General features: G+C 35.3%; 1 protein-coding gene across 15 annotated transcripts in view; it reads right to left on the reverse strand.

Moving 5' to 3' along the window:
• The window catches only part of TTC3 (tetratricopeptide repeat domain 3), a 68667-nt gene that overhangs the window by 23141 nt on the left and 22358 nt on the right, over window positions 1-23168 (reverse strand). For 14 of the 15 annotated variants that reach the window (XM_026077690.1, XM_026077687.1, XM_026077688.1 and 11 more), the window contains 17 exons: window positions 22170-22230; window positions 18101-18167; window positions 15108-15245; window positions 14010-14090; window positions 13469-13581; window positions 12125-12251; window positions 10355-10477; window positions 10087-10188; window positions 9295-9387; window positions 8496-8560; window positions 7291-7427; window positions 6097-6411; window positions 5002-5265; window positions 4502-4548; window positions 2791-2847; window positions 1199-1275; window positions 305-457 (listed from right to left, as the gene is read on the reverse strand). In XM_026077690.1, coding sequence (XP_025933475.1) covers window positions 305-457; window positions 1199-1275; window positions 2791-2847; window positions 4502-4548; window positions 5002-5265; window positions 6097-6411; window positions 7291-7427; window positions 8496-8560; window positions 9295-9387; window positions 10087-10188; window positions 10355-10477; window positions 12125-12251; window positions 13469-13581; window positions 14010-14090; window positions 15108-15245; window positions 18101-18167; window positions 22170-22230 — 2020 coding nt within the window. The remainder of the gene's footprint in view (window positions 1-304; window positions 458-1198; window positions 1276-2790; window positions 2848-4501; window positions 4549-5001; window positions 5266-6096; window positions 6412-7290; window positions 7428-8495; window positions 8561-9294; window positions 9388-10086; window positions 10189-10354; window positions 10478-12124; window positions 12252-13468; window positions 13582-14009; window positions 14091-15107; window positions 15246-18100; window positions 18168-22169; window positions 22231-23168) is intronic. The other variant, XM_026077695.1, reaches the window with a different exon arrangement.

Consider the following 23168-nt stretch of genomic DNA (forward strand, 5'->3'; position numbering starts at 1 on the left):
GGGGGGGGGGGCAAAACTCCAGTTCTTATCTGACTGTTTTCCTTTGTTACTTGAACTTACATTTGTGAATGTGCATGTAAGGCCTTAGTTTTCCTGCACTGGTCTAAAAACACAGTTTTCGTAGTATTAGTCATTGTCAATTGCTTCTCCAAGAATTGAAGATGTTTTATTCCTGACTACTACTGCCGCTTCTTTCTGGAAGTACAGTAACACTAATTCTCTAATGCAAAGGTACAGGATTTACATGCATATAAGCTAGAAAATTAAATCCTTAAAACTGCTGAACACAGAAATGTATACATACTCATATAAACTCTCACAGGTTGGATCCAAGTTATTATCCAAAAGACTTTGATAACCGTTACTATTTGAAACATCACAGAGAGCTTCAAATTCCTCCATTTGACCCCGAAGATAGTCTGGGATTACAAATGGTTCATAAGGATTCATAAAATCTCTGTAAGAGTAAAAAAAAGCATATGAACAGTAATTTTTCTCAGAAAGTAATCATATTTTTCACATATACTGAAAACAACTCATGGTAACTACATAGTCCTATAAAAACACCCCAAAACCAAACCGTTTTCTAAGAACCAGAACAAACATTATCCCCAGAATACTTAACTGCTAAAATTCTTAGGACAGATAATAAATGACCTGCTATCAACTAGCAGTAACAAGGCTTAGCTCTGTCCAGCACTTTTCCCATCTAAGCCTGTTTTCGCTCGCTTATTAGAGAACGCAAGAGTTAACTCCTGATAAATTCAGAGTCACACACATTCTGAGCCAGTGCTATGAGGATCTCAGTTCAGCATCACACCTGCTTGAATTGGTTTGGATGGCAAAGTGCAGCTGTGACCGAYGGAATACATACAAATTTGTCAACCAATTTCTTCTTACATTAAAATGGAATAGGAGGAAAGGAAGATCCTACTTGAAAGAACAGTTTTTAGCCTAAGCCAGGTCACCATGCAGTTGCCTCTTAGAGTCTTTAAAAGGTTAATTACCAAATAAAACTCCTTACACCCATCCTGGAGGCACAGAAGTAATGGCTCTATACAAGCTTATACCAAGGCCATATCAAAAAAACACTGAGATGTGAACCCAGACTTGGCGTTTTTAAGTTTCTATCTTCTCTGTTACCTGCAAAGCACTTTGAAGTTTGGGCAATGAAGCAAAATTGCACGATGGTACTTACAAAGTATCTTCTTCTATAAATATCTTTTCTTCTTCTCGTGGCGCTGTACTAACTCCACTGGACAATACTAAAATAGACTAATTAAAAACAGATTATTATTTTTAATCTCACAATAGCATATACAAAATGATCCGCTCTAAAGAGTCTGAGTGACTTATTTACCAAGAATGCTGTTCTGTAACTTTACTGTGTTCAGATACCAGAAAATGAACTGCAAAACTCAACCAGATAAGTATAATTACCCATACTGCACCCTCTCCAGAAAGTTTTTAATATTTAAATTACTAGTTTCTTCTTCAGAACTTATTCTGGATGGAGAAATCGGGATATTCAGCCCAGCCTGTGTCTTTTTTACTGATTTCATTTAAATCCTAAATGTGTCTGATTTTTCACCAAGTTCAGATTACAAAGAAAACAAAGTAAGCAAACAACAACAACAAAAAAACCCTATGGCCTCATTTTTTGCTAACACTTCTGTTTAACTTCTTTCCATTRGGCTGCATATCAACTGTCTTTCCAAGAATCCCTTCCTTTACATTTGAGACCCATCAAGCTTTAGTAATTTTACTACAAGTTCGTTCTCAGTTACCCCTAGTTCCACATGGTTTTAATATTAGTCCTCTTATTCTTATGTTCACCATTATAAGCATTTTATTTAGTTTTTTTTTTTAATCTAGTAACTTTAGAAAAACATAGATTTGTATAYGTGGATCTAAGACAGGAATAGAAAAACCCAGTTAATGACAATAGTAAAGACCCTAACTTAACTTTTGAAATTCTAATAAAACTTAAAAAAAGAAAGGCTGGGTACATGGAAGAAAATCAGAAAGATTGTATTTGATGCCTTCAGTAAAGCAAGATCCCCAAAAAGCAGGACAAAAGACAGCATACATGCCAACTAGGATATTATTCCTCGTAACATCTATAAAGTACTGAACGTTTACTGAAATCATATTTTTCTGAGCATTAAATGCAACATTCTTTGCTTCTTCAGTCACTGATATGCCCTTAAAAATTATCAGAAAAGACAGTTGAAGATACAACTTCAAATCTATTTTATGAGAGGTGTAAGGACACATTTTGCTTTCTCAAAATGACTCGCAGAGTGTCTTTCTCCAAATATGTTAACTTGCCATTGCAAAATGAAGTGGAGTATAAAATATTAATTACATAGTGCAGTGTACAGGTAGTTACAGTAGTTCTGATTCTTCCTCTCATGCTCTACCGTATTCACAGAAGGTTCATCTTTTTCCCCATATGGGAAATGAAGATCAAAACAGTGGTTTAGTATGAAGGCATTCTTGGTGGAAAGACGGAGGGTATTTGTACATGATCAAGGCTAGCGCTATAAATAACTGATTTTTTTTTTTTTCAAATTTAAAAACCTCTTTTACGATGACAAATTCCAATTGTAACAAAATAATTAAAATTGTATTAATTGGGTCTTTACAGTATTTTCTACTTCAGGGAAAACTACCTCAAGATTGAGTCTCCACAAGTTATTTAGGAAAACAGTCTCTATACATATAAGCTCTTAGCAGTTCCAGTAAATAAATAATCTATTTATAGTAAACAGCTAAAACATTACTGACCCGTGAGTCTTTTGATTTTTTCTTTCTGTTTTTGTTTTTAACTTTGATACCATTAGTCTGAAATAGAAAAAAAATAAAGTTACTAGTTTTTCATCAGAATAAAATTACAATGTTTCCAAAACCAGAATGTCAATTTAAAAATTTCAAATTAAATTCTCACTCTTGTCAAAAAAGCAAAGATTTACGGGGTTAGGCATACATTTYCCCCTACCTGCCCCCAGCTGAAATACACAAACAGGAACAAAGCTTGCAAAACCTTATCCATTCTGTTTTTCATCATTCTCCTCCTTAAATATACAGGACTTTTAAAAGCAAGATATTCGGTCACTGTTATATTTCTGCTGCTTACTCTTTACATGAAGCAAAAATTGCATCTGTCATTCCATAATTAGGCAGCTGTAACATCACATAGCGCAGCTTCATGTGGGAAATGAGAAGCAAACAACTTACTGAAAGTTTTGTTCAAATTTCTACTAAGATAAGCAATGAAGGAACTAAAAATGCATCTTCCCCTTTTAAAGGGGCTGATTATAGGTTAAGTTACCTACCTACCAAAAGCATCATTAATCATGAGTTTATTTGAGAAGTAGTTTGATTGTGATGGCTTTAATTTCCTTCTCGGATTTCTAATAGTCATGAAACTCAAGAGCAGCAAAGGATTGCACAGCCTCTTAAGATACCTATTAACCAATTAACTCTAAACATTTATTCTGTATATCAGAAGTAAATCTTGGTTTTATATGGATCAGTTAATCTGGAGGCTAGAGCAATTTTAAAGGAGAGTGCTTCAAACACATAATTAACTGAAATCACATAATACACTTCTGCCAGCTAAAAAGACCCTATTAAGGCTCAAGATACTAACCAAGAGGTGATTCAGAATGATGTTGTTTTTAAAAGTTATGGCTTTAATCTGAAAAGCATCTGCAAAAATTGTAGTGCAAATGCAAAACACTTGTCATCTCGATCCCTTCAAATTTACTTTGCTTATCAGTAGAGACAATTTCTAATTCCTAGCCCTACAATTTAAAGACATCTGAAAGTAAAGCTGGGTTGCACTTCCTCCTCACGTGTTGCTTTGGACTGTGAAATATACGGTATGATTAGTATTACTACAAATTATGCACATTCAAGAAAGAATCAGGCTTCGATTTCAGTTATTATGGTGAATATGCAGATAGGGCAACTAGCAAAAGTCTGTTTGTTGCAAGTTGGGCACACTTTTTTTCCCCCCCACAGTTCCCCAATGCTACTTTTAGAGAGACCTTTTTTACATTTAACATTAAACTGCTGTTATCAAGCAGTATGTAAATGCTACCCCCATGCACCAGACTGCCTTATTTGCCCCATCTGAAAGAGCAGATAGAACACATCACCGCATCCCCCTCTGCTTTCACTGCAACTCCCTCTTATCTTCCTCCTTCAAATCATTGAGCTAAAATGTACCAACCCAAAATTGTTAGTTTGGGTTTTCACTAAAGAGAATATCCTGAACAAATATTTTACTGACAAAAGTTTAGGAAAAAAGGAATGCAGTCTTCAAATACTTTAAGAAATGGGGAGCGGGCCAAAAAGAATAAATTGTAAATCTCTATCACATCTGAAGATGATGTAAAATAACACGTTTCTCATTCACTTTTGCACATTTTATGAAATGCAAACACTTGTTTGTTTTTGAATTTATATCAAAATAGACATTAAGTTAACTTACTGACATATCTTCATTTTCCTGCTTCTTTAATATAATGGTAGGGTCATCTATTGAAAGAATAACAATTAAAGTCATTTTTTTAAACAGAAACAGTACTTTTTCATGTAATTTATAACACTGAACTATGAAAATATAGTAATAATCATTATAATCCTCCTTCATCAAACATCATCAAAGCATCTCAAAGACTGCAGTTGCAGAATCTTCCTAAGACTTAGGAAGAAGTAGTTATTTTGAGTGGACTTATTTTGGTTGGACTGCGTAAAGGTAAGTTTGGGCACCAGCCTTGGAAAACTGGACACACACAGTAGAATGTAGCCTTTAAAAGGACAGCTTGCCTTTTTAAACTATGCTGCATTTTAAGCACTGAACACAGAAGATTGCATTAATGAGGTGGTTAGTAATCAGCTGAATTTCGTCACTTTATTGAGCACATCAAGTGAAGCATAAAAACAGGCAAAGTACAGTGCTCATACGAATGAAGAGCTTTACATATTTACCCATTTTATCAAAGAATTCGTCTAAAGCTTGATGAAGAAATGTATATTTTTCTCTGTTATCTTCTAAAAGCCATATAAAACAACGGGCTTTCTCCAAAGGTGCTTGTAGGAAATAATCAAGAATTTCGTTGTCTTCAGAACTGGTCATCACATAGTCCAGTTTATTACCATATTTTTCATTCCAGAGTGTGGATAAAATACAAAGGTCAAGCTCTTTTAAAAAATGTCCATACTGAAGGAGAAAGGTCTTTGTAGCTTTCAGGCCTAAAAGAGAAGAAAAAAGCCAACATTTCATTCAGGCCTCAGAGCTCATTTAGTGCTTAAAGTGTGATATTCTTCTTCAAAGAGAAACAGTTTGTTCCAGATACTAAATATAAGGTAGCTAAAACAGAATATGGAAAACCTATTCTTATCTTGCAAAATGCAATGGAAAGTTATCTATGAGTTTATATAAAGTTTACTTTTATTGAACAATCAGTTTAAGAAATAAATATAAATTCTTTAAGGACATGGAAGAAACATAATAGAATTAAAAAAAAAAAAAGTTTTGTCCAAATTTTTGGCATCTTTGATACCTATTTTGTCTGTAACAAAGTTTTCATCTTCATTCACGTACAAACTCAATAGGAAACTGCACAGCAAGCCAACACTACCAAAAACATCAAGTTAAATAACTTCCAAGTTATATAGGCAGCTAAAGTTACATGACAAAAAATAAATTAAAAAAAAATTGTGATTTGTTTTCCAGAAGGAAATGATTTACACCTATTCTTATTTAAAACTATTCTGGACTTTCAAGATTTAGAAACTCTTGATTCTTTTTTTCTACACTGGCAAAGCCCTGCCCACATTAAAATGCTTTACTTTTTCTGCAAGTCTCTGCTGAGACAAATGAGGTTGTTCCTCTGTTACTGATTGCAGGATTTCTAGAAAAGAAAGTAGGACTAAGGATCAAGCAAATAAAAAAATAGCTTTGTTTTAGGATCTAAAGCTAAGGAGGCAAGACTAGAGAGCAGGGAGGTTATCTTTTCATTCGTAAACTGAACGATTATGACATGTTAAGTTCTTCCGCTGTTATTTAAACATATGACCTACCCAAATTGTTAAGATGTTTCATCCACTTGTGTAATTTAGGATCTACTTCTTCCAGCTCACTCAGCACATGAATAAAAACCCTTGTTTTCACTTTGCTTTTTTTCTGAATTAAGTAACTGATGAGCTGCTCCATCACTTCATGTGACATGCTGGTAATTTCAGAATATGACATGTAATTTTCCTCACTGATAGCACACCATGAAAGTAATTCCTTTAATAGTTTGGAAACATCATGAACACCTGTTTTTATTTGCTCGGCATTTTGAATAATACGCTGCAGGACTCGATCACCAGCATACACGCACTGAACATGACCTGTAATAGGACAAAGACAAGATTTCACGTCTTTTTAAAGTTGATATTCTTTAATTGTGGTCAAGTACAGATAATCTGAACTAAGTTGTATTTTTTTTTTAATTGGCTTTACCACAAGACTTAAAATTGGTTCAAAAACGTAACCAACCTTCTATAGAAGCTATCCTTATCATTTTAAAACTGTTTTGTCAATTTTATATTTGCTTTATACAGAGAAACAATCCTTAGCTCCTTACCTCAACTTGACATTAGAGAGTTATTACCTGCCAGCAAAAGTAGCTTCAAGCAATTGTCTGTACAGATTTATGCATGTGGGCATCCTCCAAGCATCAGCTCCCAGTGCCAAGGCACGCTTGTGAATAACCAAGCACACATGCAGAAGCAAACCTTTGTTCTATCCCATTAAGGAACAACGGGCTTGCATGTGGAAGTATCTTTTTCCCCCTTGCCTTCTCATGCTTTTAAAGTTACTGCAATTTCTCCAGTTCGGAAATTGTTCTTTCTTTATCTGACCTCAGTTTTTATTTTTTTCTGTAGCTGTATCCTAACTTTTAGAATGCAAAGCTTTTTCTAAAAACCACTTTTAAATACATAAGGTAAAATTTGAGCCTCTGCCCTCTCAGTGCCTATTCATGAATCAGTGAAACAAGAATAAAAGTTTTCTTAAAGAAACTTAAACAGCCATACACTAACAACTTAGTTACTTAGAAATCAAGATTACTTTTAGTTCAGTTCTACTTTTAAGTATAAATGCAAGTCTTTTTTAAGGGGGAATTACATTCACTATTAGTATTCTGTTATAATTTGATTTAGGACATTCAGAATGCTATTTATGCTACCTCATAATAACTTTTAACAATAATCCGTATTTCCACATACCACTGTGACCACTGCATGGAGATGGTTCATTTCCCATTCGGTTTTCTTCTGTTTTCTTTTTTGCAGAATTCAGTGCATCTTCTCGTGCACGTTTTCTTCGTAATTTTTTTTCTTGTTTCATTTTTAACTTCCTAAGACTGATAAAAGCAATTAAGCAGTGAGCCTAATGATAGCAGAAATAAACATGCTTAACTCCTCTGGCATATTAAATTATTTGCCATTTCTTACAATATTTATAAGCTTCCATTTGACTATTAAGTATAATATAGTTTTCATTTTAAAGTTATTAAGAGACCACAATTTCATTACAATTTCATAAAAATCAAGTATACTAGTGTAAGAATATCCTCAAGAATCCTGCAATTACTTTTACTCCCACTAATAATTCCTGAACTAGGATCGAGTGCCTGAAACACTATCAAAAGGGGTTTTTTAAATCTATACCTTAACATTTTGCACAAAATATTAATATTGGATTTGACTTTTCTTATGAATTTAGTTTATCCTCTCAGCATGATGCCTCATTACTTATAACCTTACTTGAGCAAAAAGTGCAAGCTCAGTTATGTCAAAGCTATACAGCATCATTAAAAGTGTTTTTTCTTTACACTTTCTAAGCATTCATATAAAGTTTGTTAGATATTAAGCGCTGTGGAATAATGGTGTTGAACAKACGCCACGCAGCAATTCCTGTAAGAACTACCCTTGCAATCTCAGACTGAACATAGAGGTGGTATTACTAATCTAGACGCACTCAACTTTTCACTGCATGTTTACTTAAGACGACCAATCCATTAAGACGAGTAGCAGTCAGCCATTCTTCTAGCGTTCCAGTTAAGCAGCTTAGCACCAAATGAAGGATATTCATCAAGAGCAAAGTGGAGACAGTCCATGAGGTCTACATATAGCCTCCAAATCAGAGTTTCGCCAAACATGTCACTTCACTGCCCACAGATTTCACAATGAAAGTTGCTTTCAGGTATAAGGACTTAAAGATGGCTGCAGCAATTTATATTCAAAGGCTAGCAAAAATTTATTTTATTTCAACTAATTCAAGAACATCATCTCAGAGGCAAAGGGCGACAATAGCTTTCCAAAGTATCTATAGTATTTTAGCAATTCTTAAAAATGCATGTAATCCAATCCTAGTGAAAAATTTTGTTTTCCATTTGATTCAACTTAATTTTAAATGGTAGAGATCTTACCTTGAACATTTCTGTTTAATACCGGCTCTTGGAGGTTCTTTAGTTCTTGAGATTTTTTGTTCAAACTGCCAAAATAAGTAACATCATATTGATTAAATTTAAATTAAATTTTAAGTTAAAATTAATTTTAATTTTGCATATAATGAAATATTGACATACTCATTTGATGTTTAGGAAAAAATAAAAGTAACAGTACAAAACAGATAACGCAGCCTTGCAGGCTAATTAAGCCTTACGAAGGTCTACCTAACAGTACCTTCCACTACCACAACTTGGACTATAGCAGCACATCTTTATGCCCAGAAAAGGCAGGTTGAAAGAGAACACTAAAAGTCAGGAAGAATGGGAGGCCATTTTGCTTTACTGGTGGGCAGGAAGCAAACTTCGCAATCATTTTTTGCTTCTCACAGACTAATACTGCTCAAGGAAGAAGAATCCATCTTCCAGTGACTCTGCAGAGGGTAAGAGCATTGTCCTAATAGACTTATTTAGCAAGCGTGATTAGCTCAAAGTTAAATTAACCAAGTTCCTTCTATCTTGTGCATACTAAATATAAAATAAAGCTGCAGTTCCCATCAACGAGAGCTCTCCTATATAACTGTAAAGGAACTACCAATACCATAAGGCGACACCTATTCCACCAGGCTGAAGAACAGTTAAAGTTTCTAAATAATATTCAGATTCTGTAATGAAGATAGCATACTACTTATGAGTTTGTGGTTAAAGTCAAGACTAGAATGYATCTACTCTACTGGAGTAACTATTTTAAAGATGATATTCATATTTCTTATTTACTTACTTCACATTTTATCAGACCAGAAGAACTGAAAATAACTATTTTTGAAATAAGGCCTGTACAATCAGGAGTGAAACATAACTCTTGAAGAAAATCCTGTAACAGAAAATGAGTTACACAAGGAAAACATTTAATTCATACAAATTCTGTGTTCCTATACAGATTACAGTTACTTAATTTGAGGTGACCAAGGTATTTAAAGCTAGCATGGGCCTCAAATCTCACTGGATGAGGAAAGCAAGTCCTAGGAAACTGGGTGAGGACTGCAAATCATAAGGGTCCTGTATCTGTGGCATATACCCCTTATTCTGAAAGCTATAGTAAAGCCCTCTCCCTCCAACTTTAGGTTCAAGAAACAACATTAGGAATATTAGTTTATCAGTTCATAATCTCCCTAGATTTCCCTTAATATTATCCTGGTTGCCAAAATTGTCTTTTGCAAAATTTCTTTAGGTGCACTTAATTTCAGACTGTTGCTTCAACAGCAAGAGTGAGGAAGGAATCAAACTTTCATATGGGAGGAAATAAATGATGCAAGAAAAACAGGCTAAACATCGTAAGCCTTCAGAGAGGCCTTTCATCTGTAGAAAGCTGCAGGCTTTACCCACACTTGCATATTAATACAGCTTTGCAAGACTCTCCACTTCCCTACCTCTCCTCCCCCCAAAAAGAAAAAGTAATCATTTCAGTATGGGAAGAACATCAGGCTGTAGCTCTTAACACAAACAACTGAATGCTAAAATCCTTACTTGTAAAAGAAGGAATAAAATGCTTCTCCTGTGACACAGATCTTACCTTATCATTTTTATCACTGTATTTTGTAGTTTTCAATTTTTTCCAACAGCTGATATGAAACTCCACTTTACACTGCTGACAGCAAGCAATACGTATAAAGCCCTAAAATTAGGAATTTAACATCTTTAAAAGGAACAGAAAACAGTGCACAATTTAAGAGAAGATATGTTAGAACTGTATTTTCCAGATAGCCCTCTAATACGAAAAGGGACAGAAAATATGCAAACAAGGAGTTTTATTTCCCAAACTCTTTTAAACTAAAGTTTACCTTAAAGTCTGGGTCTGTAAAAAATATTTGGATTTTGGAGTGGCCATGGCATTGATGATAACGGCAAACTGCATCTGGTTCTGGAGGGAACTTGCATTCCTCAATACAATTCTTTAACATCAACTAAGAAATACAAAATGATATCAGACAAATTGCACACAAACCAGTAAAAGATCAAACATCTACTTATAAGCTTTTAGGAAATTCTGGAGTGAAAGAGACATCGTTTTTTCATCAAGAGGCAACTAATACGAAGAAAACAACTCTTTTCTAATGAAAGTTACAGAAGCTTGCCTTTTTATGCCAAAACATTCAAAAATTTGTTTGAACTGCTATCAGCTAAGTACACAGAGCTTCCCTGCATGGAGTTTTATCAGACTAAGGTTGTACACACTTCGCAATTCTAAGCGCATGATGATATAGCAAGGTCTCTACTACCAAAAACGATGGGCCAGATCGCTCGGACAATGCCACTAGAACCGTGTTTCTGTTCATTTGTGACACTTCCCAGAATTTCAGGAGTGCCTCATCTGGGTTACTGTACCAGGCACATACACAGAGACAGCTCAGATCTGGCCCTGCACTAGAGCTTGTAAATTCTCCCAGAATAAAAAGTATGAGGTAAAGACATTAGAGAGGCTTTATATAAAGTCAACCCAAGTCTCACAGGGCTGGCCCTAAGACCAGATGAATAAAATATTATTAGATACAAACAAACCCCCAATTACAGTATTTCAGATAGCTGCATCCCACTCTCCGGCAGCCCCAGACTATCCATATATAGGCCAGATTACTACAGTGTCGGCTTGGGGTCTAACAGAAATTATCAGGTCAGACACACTGTTATGGAACAGCAGCACCATTTCCACAACAAAACAGGTAAAAGACATAGCCATGTTCATACACTGAACAACCTAACAAGCTCTGCTGTGTCAGACTAGCTCCACGGAGAGAGTAGGTTGAATGCCTTGTCTTTCAGGGCATGAGTTTTTCTGGAAACCCTTCACAGATTAACAGTGACTTGAATATAGTATATTTAAAAACAAACAAACAAAAAAAACCACCACACACCACCACAACAAGACTGCTCAGTGTGCAAAAGAGTAATGTGTAGTGTCAGAACCACAAGTTAGAATTTTCAAGTCAAACAAGGAACGTTACCATAAAACTCCCACTGCATTTACCAAGAACTATAAAGTTAAATCCCCCTTTGGTTTTAATTATAGCATCACTGTTGTTATTTTCAACTTCACATTCTCACTTATTCCAATTTTATTCAGGTCTCTCTACCATTATATTGTATATAGTGTTCACATCTACTTGAAGTTTGATGACATGCAACTAAGAAGTTAGCCCATAACAAATCACTTGTAAGAGCAGATTGGAACTATGTTATTACATAAAAATATCCAAGCATAGACCCTTAAACAGACCACCTTGTGTTGTAACTGGGTTGCTTTCCAACATACAATTTAGCATCACACATACACACACCAAAAAAAAAAAAAAAAAAACAAAAACAAAAAGCCCCCCACTCCATCCCTACAAAGACCAGGCCTTGGCACTAAGAACACTCTAGACGGTGAGCAACACCACTTGTAGCGGCTGTTCCACACCCAACACTCCCTTTTGCCCCTCCCTCACCTTCTTGGTAATGGTGGTGGTGGGGGAAACCTGAGGATTCACGCTACAGATCTTGGTGAAATACACTRAAGTTTTAACACACGCATTGGAAGGCTCTGTTTGACAGAACAGCGTTTATTAACGTACCTGTAAATTCTCTATTCGTGTCTCTTCAATGACCTTAGATGTTGTGGGCCATGTTAATACTCCAGGCACAATCTTATGATTAACCATTGTTTGTGATTTCATAAACTGATCCAGCGCATCTGCAAATCTGAAGTTTAAGATAGGTACAAGATGTTCAGAACATATATCAATAACTCTTCTACATGGCACGTAAAACTGTCACTGAAATCGGGAGAAAAACTCCTTAACACCAATGTAGTATTAAGAAGCAGTCTAAGTGCAAGCAACTGGAGAAAAGGCCACAGGTCTCAGGGCCTGTAGGTCTAGGTGCTAACAACTGGTGTGCAAGAGACATCCAGGTGCCAGCAACTGGGGAAGGGACTGCGAGCCACAGGGCTTACAGATCCTGGCTATATCTATGACCACAGGTCATAGAGCTTATAGGTGCCAGCACCTGGAGAGACTGTGCACATGTACATTTATGTATTGAAAGGTCTACATGCCAGCAACTGGAGGAGAGGTCATGGTTCACAGGCCCTGTAGGTATGTGTCAGCAACTGGAGAGGCCAGGGTGTTATGTGTGACAGGCCTAAATGGCAGCAACTGGAAAAACTTGGGTGTGTTTATTTTTCCCCAGTGAATTTAATCCTGTGTGTGCACATGTGATCCACCAGCAAACTTCAAGGTTTGCTTGACCAGTGAGCTCAAGTGAGCAGGAGGAGACCTGAACCTGGAAAGACTTGAGGTCTGAGCTGGTGGCTGGGTAAGGGGCCCAGGGTCTGGGCATGGATACCAGGCAGACTGAGAGGGTATTCAAGGGATCCATGAATGTGGGTGTGCTTGTGAATCTGGAGAGTGAGGGCATGCTTGTTTTCACTAGTGAACTTCAATCCTGATCAGTCAGAGAGAAGAAACAGGCCTCGGCTATCTGTAGTTACGTTTGACATTAGTTCTGGTAGGGCTATAGGCGAGCGCCACTCTGCCTGTGGTAGTCTGTGTGGCGAGCTGTGTTAAGTGTCCTGTGTGTGCATATGTGCCTCTCTGGGACATGTGCTCAGCCTTGCTACTGGCCAAAGTTGCAAACAGGAACAACAGTCACATCGATCAGACTGGGGCAGAGAGACCTCCTGGGCCTTTGAGTGCACCCGGCTACACTGCAGAGCAGGGAAGGAGGAATCCCCATGTCCTGGAGCCTGCTGGATTCGGTGGCTTCCATAACATCCTTAACAGTAACAAATTTAAAATTGTAGTAAGTCAGTTCGATATATGAATTTAGTGCTTAATAAAGAATAATTAAAAGAACACACCCATGACTTCTTGAATATAATTTCTGCATCAAATATTGAAGCTTAATATTATACTAACCTGTTTTGTCTGAGGTATACTCTTCCAATTCCATAGTATGCCAAACAAGCAAATCTTTCTTCCTGGTACTGTTCTATTATTTTGTTAAACTGGTCTTCAGCCTTTGTCAATTCCTTCAAAATAATTTTAAGGCAAAACATGTGACATTTATCCAAAAGTTTCTCATTTTTCCTCTCCTCTTTTTTCCTCCAGGAAAGCCATAAATTCAGTATGCCCTGTTTCTACGAGCAGTAAAGTCACATGAGCAGTAAAGTCGCACTAAGAAATCTTATGCTCACGTACAAAGGCTTCCTTTTCTTTAAGGAAACTTATTCTGTAAACATGGGCTCCCTAAAATAATGAAATGAACTGACTGAGCTTGTTGCGTTACAGAAGCCCAGATGTTTTTAAACATGTTGTCATACACTGAATATTTTTAAACAATACAGAAAAAAAAACCAAAGTCTGTGTTAGCGTTTTCCACAACCAAAAGCAGTGCTTTTTTTTTTGAAGAAAAACATAAAATTTTGAATAAAAACAATATAGTTGTTTAATGCCATACCTCAGGCTGTCCTATTCCAAGAAGAGCAGTGGCATGTCCATAGATGATTACAACATAATTAATAACACGAAGATTCAGTTGCTGCAAATAGAGTCATATTATAGCAGTGGCATGCACAGAAGCATTATACCAGTAACTAGAACATTACTATCTACTGTAAATTGAAGATCTTCACTACAGTAGAGATAAGAAAATATTATGTCATCCTACTTATCACAGCCTCTAAACAGATCAATGTTACAATTAGCATAAAAAGTGAAGGTTAACAAATCTGACCTTTTCTGATGGCCTTGCAGTCATTTGGCCACCACATATATTTCAAAGTAACACATCCTGAAATTTCTGCTTTTAGAAATGCTTTAACTGGGTCTTAGTATGTTGACTTCATATAACAGGGTGCATCTCTGCTAGACTACAATACTCCATTTCTCAAGTTTATGTTCAGAAGTTAGCAGATTCTACTTAAAAAATATTATTTTTCTTATTAATAAACCATGTCACAATTCCAGATGGACTGGTGCATTAGTTGCTTAGACAGTTAATACAGACTTGTTCTTGGCACTGCAATAGCCCTTACCAAAATAAGAGCTTGGAGTACAGACATGCACATACACATAGTCACACAAAGCTAAAACTACAATACAGTATTTGTAGAAAATCTAAGATGACAGATTAGTGGCCTAGATATAGGCACAAAAAATTCAGTGTTTTCCATCAAGGAGTTATTTGACCAGAAGAATATACACTCTTTTCACCCTGCACTAATTATGAATAAAGGTTAAGCTTAACTTTCATTAAGTATTTTCATATTGAATATTTTGGCAAATATTTTTAATATTGCATCTAAAAATGCATATGTATATGCTCAACATTACTAAGATACATCCTATAATACTACAGTTTTCTTATCCTGTTCTCCATTTTTCTCATTTGTAAGCTCCTTGGTATACGTGTCAGTGCAACATCTAGTGTGAAGCCAACTTTACAGGCAACCATTCACTAATAAAGATTATTTTGGGGAAGGGAAAGACTGAAACACAGTATTGAAAGCATAAAGCTCAATTACCCCTAATAAACAGATTATTCTCGTCAATTTACCTTTAATTCTGAAGGATTTAGAATGCTCAGCAACTGTGAAAAGGCTTGTTCAGCACTGCGACACCTCTGGTCCATCAAGGCTGTATAACCATCACGAACAAGAGATTTCAACTTTTCCAGCAACATAGTTAAATCCACCTGAAATATTTAAGAAAACGGTAAGTCTAAAAAGAAAGCACTGTCTTCTTTTTTAAATGAAACAAGYTGTTTACTTAAACATTTATCCAATAAACAACTGTCAAAATTCTCTTTTTTTTTACAGTTTTATAATAATTCCACTTTTCTAAGTACAGTTGAGTAGCAACATTCACTGTAAGCTGACCTTTTGATACCCCAATCTTTTCTTAAAGCAGCAAGTCAGATACATTTTTTAAAAATTGTTTCAAATTCACCTTCTAACTATTTACATTTTCCACAGACCTACTGCAGTTAATCTCTTAAAAATCTAGTTTTTGTTCCAAATCTAGATCCCTTTCTCTTCCGAAAGTCTCACAAGTTTAGACTAAACATCATCATATTACCTCTCCTATCTAAAAAAGACTTGTTTTTCATCACTTTCTACAGGCCAACTTGTTGATATACTAAATTTAATGCATATCTAGAATGTTAGAAAATAGCAATAGATGGCCTTTTAGTGTCAATTCATATAAATGTTTTATTTTAATTATTTTAAGTTTTTAAAATGGAAAAAACTCTAATGCAAAATATTATGACATTTACTGTAGCAAAGGTCTTTACACAGATAATATATGGATGCCATTGTGTAGAACAGAATCCTTTTGTGCCACAATATATATACAAGATATTACTTATAATGACATACCTGCAACAGTTTGATGACTGACACCTGGCTCTGATCACCCAACTTAACTTACCCTAACACAGTCATTACTATAATCTAGTCAGAATTACTTTACCACACCCTAGCTATTTTTGTATCTTCTGTTTCTTTCTGTACTTTCTTGAGCACCTATGAGTCATATTTTGTTTTCATCCTGCGGTCTGGTCATAAAGGACAAAGCATTACATAAGACGACTCCCATGATTTAATCAAAGTTATGCTTATTAACAGAAGTGGCAAGGACAACAGAAACTACAAGTAGGTACAGAAAAGACCAAACTGCAGAAATAAATTTATGACAAAACAATTAAGACTTACTTTCTGATTTTTCAGAAAACTAGTAACACAAGGTAACACTGTCAGAGCACTGAGTTCTAGAACAGGAGAAGTTAAACTAACAACAAGATAATAATGTGCTAATATATTTGAAGCTGATTAAACTGACTAAAAATACTACTTTTGACACTACTGCTCCATTAATCTTATTTTTATAAGGATTTTTAGGATGCAAGGAGTCTGAGTGAAGGCAGAACATGTGTCTTCTCTTGAATCTAATTTTGTCTTATGATGTAATAAAAAAAGAACAGTAAATTCTGGTACGTACCTCTCCAAATCAACAAAGTGCAAAGGACTAATTACGTACATTCCTGTGGATTCATTCAAGAGCTTCAGGACACTCACTAATTGTTGCTGATGAGAATTAAGATGGAGAATTTTCAATTTGCCAATTTTATTGGGTTCTAAGCAGCCATTCAACAAAACGTTCTGTGATTATTTTCAAAAATATGGATCAAACACAGGAAGACACATTTAGAGGGAACTCTGGGAAGGGAACTATACATCCCTGAATGATTCCCAGTGATCTTTTATAGTTTTTTCTTACAAATTGGGATATGGGAGAGCTACATTACTTATTCATGCTTCTAACTTAATATGTTATTCTGTGACTGCATAGGAAATCAGTGTAACAAAATTCAGTAAGAGATCTTACGGAACAGGAAGGTGACTTCATTGTACAAAACTGCTCAGTTGATTTTACTCATCCATATTCACACACTTGCTTACATACCAAAAAATAAATGTTCAAGTGGTCTAGACAGGATGACTTTGGTGTGACATGGGATGCTGGCTATTGAGTCCACAGCATCTMTGGGGTTGATTTTAATTGGCAACAGCAAACAAATTTTGGACTTGCCTTTCACACCACTAGCAGTGGGTGCCGTTTTGGATCTTTTTCCTCTTACTTTGTCTCACCACTCATAAGTCTTTGACTAAATTCCTTAATTTCTCTGTTCTAGTTTTCCTTATCCAAGTAGTTTGTGGCTTCAGTTTTGCTCTCCATGTTCTYGACATCTTTAAGTCAGTTTTTCTCTCCTCTTCATTTGAATGAAATCACACACAGTGCTCTGTGGCAACTGGCACTTACCTTCCTTTTTAACACTGCTGTCATTTTTTCTGGTGTTCATACACACACATTTTCATTCATATTTCATTCAAACTAAACTTAATATTTATATAACAAGTTTCCGCAACTAAATCATCTCTGCGTAAGAACCAATTTTTTTCTGTTGGATAGAAAAACAGTTTGATCTGAAATCAACTAAGGGCCTGAGTTAACTGTGCAGTGTAAACACATAGTTTATAGTCATTAAACAAACAGATGCATAAAATCCTCATCACCTCAATAAAAAGCACATAGATTTAATATATAATTAGTGAAGTTACAATTATATATGCATTAAGAAGTAATTCTGAGAAAAGTAATGAAACCACATAGACTTCCTGAAGTCCAATAAAAATGATCTTGTTCTATTTCTCCATGATCACTACAACAGATTCTTTCTCCTAAGCAGATCTTTAATTCACAAAGCATTTCAGCATGCACCATCATTGAAATAGCTATCCTTTCTGTCAAATTAAGGTTACATTTCTTTTTTTTGGAGGAAGGGGCAGAGAGAGTGAGAGAGGGAAAGAGGAGAACAAGAAAGATAAAGAGAACTACAAGCAAAGAGATAATGTAATCATATAAGCTTTGTTTCCTGATTAAAAAACAGGCCAAACATGAAGTGGTAGGTTTTAGTACTATTGTCCAAGAGAAGGACAAGGTTAAGGTCCAAGTTAAGGTCTTACACTAACCAATTCCCACAGTTACCTGTTGCACAGTACAAAAGAGTTTATCTTGGATGGTTTTAGACTCTATCTTCAAATCAAGGTGATCTCTACAAATAAAAGGACAATGGTATCATAAGCTTGTAGATGTACTTTATATGTAACCTAATTTTCAAGAAATAGAGAAATATCTGTGCTTTTATCACCCCGCAATATTCACCTGTATGCTAGCAATTATCAAGGTAGCACTCTTTTCACCCTAGCAATAAAAACCATTGTAAAACTATCAAGAATTATGAAACTATTCAACCTTTTGGCCTGGGAATCACTACGGCTTCAGGGGAATTGGGGCCCTCTCCATCTTTGTCTACTCTGCACCTCATTCCGAGCTGATCTGCTCTTACTAAGGAGTATGATGGCTGACTAGAGAACTTTGGTGTAGACACTTCCCTGCATCRAAGGCAGCAGTGCAAGATGGCAGTTAGGTCCCTTTGCAGGTACTTTGGAAAGGATTTGTTCACATACTGAATTCTAATGATTCTTTCCCGCCAATGAAAGTGAAAGGAGAAACAAAGCAAGGGCAACCCAGTTAAATGACACTAATGACCTCTCTTGTGACAAAGTTTCATTTCCTAGCTATAGTGGCATTCAAAAAGAGTTATGGAAAAACAAAAAGAATTATACTTCAATAAATAAATATTAAAAGAGGGTAGGTTTTGTGGTCAGGTTCAGATTAGGACTGGAGATGATCAGGTTCAGCTTCCAGGTTTCCTATAGGCTTGGACTCTTCTACATCAGAAACCTGCACTTTTAAAAAAATCTCACTTAATAGAAACTTGCATCAGCTTCCCTATTTCCATGTGAACAGCTTATTTTGCTCTGTCCCTTATCTGTTTTTAATTATCCCAAACACAACTGAAAAACACTAACTGAAAAAGCATACAAGCAACAAAGTACAGTCAGAGCTCAATTGGTCTAATTCCACAATTCAGATTAAAACACTGAAAGCTTCCACCTCTGCATGGCCTTAAGTAGTATGTCATTATTTGCCTCAGTTGCCTKACAAAAAAAGCCAGCGGTATATAGTTCTTCCTTCCTTAACTATCTAATAGATTAGAAATTCTTTGGCAAAGGCCATCACATACAAATGCAGTGCCTTCCCCAATCTTGTTTGGATCATGCTGGCCCTAGTATCACATGAAATACTTCTTGTGTTAAACTTTTTTTTTAATTTTATGACAGACGGGAACATGCGTTTTTTAGTTAGAATTCACAGTACTCTTTATCTGAACTAATTTAATATTGGCCCCAAAACAGCAAATGTATGCATTTACATTCAGCATGTTCTRTTGGGACTATTCATGTACTTAGAACTAGACATCAATATGCTTTAAGCCAAGACTCAAGTCCCAGAAAAGGACCAAAGGACTTTAAGTAAAAGCTCTTTTTCAGTATTAGTTAGAGACTGACTTGCAATGCTTTCCTCATGGTCAAATCTCTTTTTATTTTTAGCAAGTACATGAAGTATCAAAAATTAAAAACAATTTGGTACACAGAGTAGAACAAGTACAGAGAGGCCTTGAACATAAGATAGAGCTTGAATTATGTTGTGGTCTAACTTTCAATGTAACAATTAGAACAAGATTCACATTATCTTTTGTTGCAAAGTTTTCACATTTATTGTTATGGCTATATAGTGTGGATTGCTTTTGGGTAATTTTTTTTTTTTTTTAAAGAGGGATTATTAAAATTATGCTTTTGTTTACTAAAATTCAACTGACCTTTGGAAAATATTTAGTTTTCAAATAACAATTCAGTCTCTCCATGAAAATTGAATATTGTGAAATTTAATCAGCTATATTCAATTTAATCAGCTATCTTAACATGAACAATATCCTGAGGAGGATATAAACAATGTAAACGTATACTAGGGCATGCTAGATTTTAAATAAAAAATGTTTATCAATTTCCAGTTATACTTCATTCAGGCCAGTTTCCCCCACTTCCTCTTTCACAATTAAAAAAAGGTTACTTCATCTGCAAGAATAACTCTTGCATACTGCCAACAGTTTTTCAAGTTGCTTTACCAACTTCCATGGAAAGAGAGTCTACAGTGAAAAATATGATATACTTGTCCTATTCTTATACTCTTCATTTGGTATTTGTTATTGGCTACTGTCAGAAATAGCTACTAGGTTGGACAAAAAGAGTGTTCCTGTGTTATAGAGGTGAAAATCATTAAGTTATAACTAATGTAAACTGCTTAACAAAGACTAAATTCTATTATCTACTTTTCCTACAGATCCTCTTCTCTATCAAAGGGAATCTGAATTTCCATCTTTGATTATGCGGCTTGTCATCCTAGCAGAAAAAAAGTATTTTTCAGTATACAGGCACCATACTCTAGGTGGCATTTCCAGAGAGGTCCGTCTTTTTACTAATGTTACTGTTCCAAATTAAGATCTGCTGTAAGATAGCCACATTTCAATAATGCATTTGGCTATACCCTGAGAAGCATTCCCCGAAGAACTGGTTATTAGCACATCACATACCAGATATCTGTATTTGTTCATATTCTCTTTCCTCTCTTGAACCCTAAGGTTTTACATAGTCTGGGAGATACCTTGGAAAGATACATGATAACACCACAAATATATAGCAGTACATCTCTGCACGTCTCCTGTAAGTGCACTGTTATAGAACTTTCAGCATCTAGAATGATATACTTGGTGTTTAAAAAATACGATCTCTGCATCAATTGATAGTCACTATTAATACTGCTACTACTTTTCCACTTCTGATAGTTCRCAACATGCAGAATCTAACTTTAAAAAGTATCAAACTCTTATTATTTGCATATAGATTTTAAGAAACAACTTTTTTGTGCATATTTATAGAAGCGCTGGCCATTTTAGAAATGTTAGAGAGACCACTAAAGAAAAAAAATGTTAAAAAGCAAGCACATTGAGCAAATTTAATTTTTGAGTTAGGTGATCTCATTGCTAAGATCCCACCAACAACGGAAGGGGAGAAGATGAAACAACCACCATGGCAGTGAAAATAGTTTCTCACTTTGTGCCTGGTTTTGCCAGGCCTACATGCAAGAGAAAGAAAAGGCTTCCATACCAGGATCTCCTACATTCCTCACCTCTCAAAATTATAAAACAYAGAGCATTGATTCTCCCATCCCCCAAAATACCCTCATGCTGCATCACCTACCTATACGCCTACCTTCCCCACACTGGGACCCTACTGCTACAGCCTCACTTTGCTGCTACAGACACCATCCCCCAAAATCGGGACCCASTGCTGTTTCCACCTGTACTCACTAACTTGCCTTGCTACAATATTTTGAGCCGGAAAGCACAGGCCTCAGATGGGTTAGGATTTTGTTAACAAAGGTCAAGAAGTCAGGAGTGCAGCTGACAGTAGCAATAAGTACCCACCAACTGCTCGGATAAATGTCCACACACAGGCAAATACCATTCATCTTTTTATAAATGCTAATATGGAGGCACTCATCCAGCAACTCAGTGACGTGCCATCATATGCACAGCTAGGGGCTGCTGCTGTGTAACACGAGGCTCCCAAACAGGGAAAAACTACAACTTAAGTGTTAAGCTTAAATCTTAAGATTAAATATTATAGAATAACAAATAACAAATTACTACTAATAATAAGATATAATAAATATTATCTTATTAGAAGTATTAAGATTAAAACATTTCTAATGACAAATAATATGTGATATTTAGATAAATTAATTTGGACTTTTTTCTTCTGTAGCTTACCTTCTTTTCCTTGACTCTTTACTGAAATCATCATCTTTATCTAAAAACAAACATTACCGCTTTGGGAATAGATCCACCTAATTCAATATAATGGACTTCTATACTAGAAGTAAGAGGTGAAATTAGCCCTTAACTGCAAAGAAAAAACTGTCTTAAAAAATGCAAATAACAAAGAGCAAATAGCAAATAGATGAAGCACTTATTTCATTATTTCCATGACAAACATCGTCCATTCAATTGTATAAATACTAGAAGACAAAGCTGCAGTAGCACTTTAAGTGCTACATAAAGTAACTTAAGATAGTAATACAAGTGTCTTACTTCGTCTTTTCAGAATCACTGGTTTTGTTCTTTGACTTTCCTTTATTTTGGTGACTCTGATCTGTGATGGGAAAAAGAATTTCAAAAAAAAAAAAAAGGACATGAACTCAAAATTCATATTTAACTTTATAAATAATATACCCTAAATATTTACAATTTCCAAAACTAAAACAACTTGAAAAGTTTTTCAAAAAGCCACTTTTTTATCAATGTTACTTTGTGAATTTGACACTATTTAATAAAATCCTGTCAAGGGAAATATACTACCAAAAAAACCAAACCAAAMCAAAACAAAAAAAMCTTTAAATTCTATAATGATATGACCTGACTTTACAATATTGTAACAGCCCTTTAAGTGGACAAGCTAAACAAATTAGTATGTTTTACAAAACCACAGTTGATATTTTTAACTATTAGTTGATATCTAGATATTTTTAAGGGAATAACCAATCAATATGAATGTTCAACCTTACATTCAAGTTTGAACAAAGAAACTCTTTCTAAAGAGTTTGCTGCTTCAAAAATACGTTGCTAAAGGAGTCAAGTTCAATCCATATTAACCTTAGAATTGCAAACATATGAGTTAGATCAAGATAAATTTCCCTGATTATAAAACACAACTGTTTGATGAAGTGAAAGTACTGGGCCAAAGACAAGAATCTGTCATGTGATACCAATTCATTCCTAATTCTGAAAGCTAATGTCAAAGACTTAACATAAAATTCTACTAATAAGTTTTAATTTTTCAGGTATCTAATATTGTAGTTGATTAGATACAGGGCTCTGCAAACTGAGTAAACACTTCATTAGCAATGAGGAACAAGAAAACATGCTTTAACAACTATTTTGTTATTGGTCAAAACAAGAAAGCCCCACCATTAAAGGCAAAATAATCTCTCAACTATTTTCTGTGTAATTAAAATGTAAGGCTAGGCATCTGAATGYGCATATGGGCACTCATGATGAAGTCAAGGCTTTTAATTTTCATGAATTTCAAAT

The sequence above is a fragment of the Apteryx rowi genome, unplaced genomic scaffold (genome assembly GCF_003343035.1).
Source record: "Apteryx rowi isolate R43461 unplaced genomic scaffold, aptRow1 scaffold_46, whole genome shotgun sequence".
In the NCBI taxonomy this organism is placed as follows: Eukaryota; Metazoa; Chordata; class Aves; order Apterygiformes; family Apterygidae; genus Apteryx; species Apteryx rowi.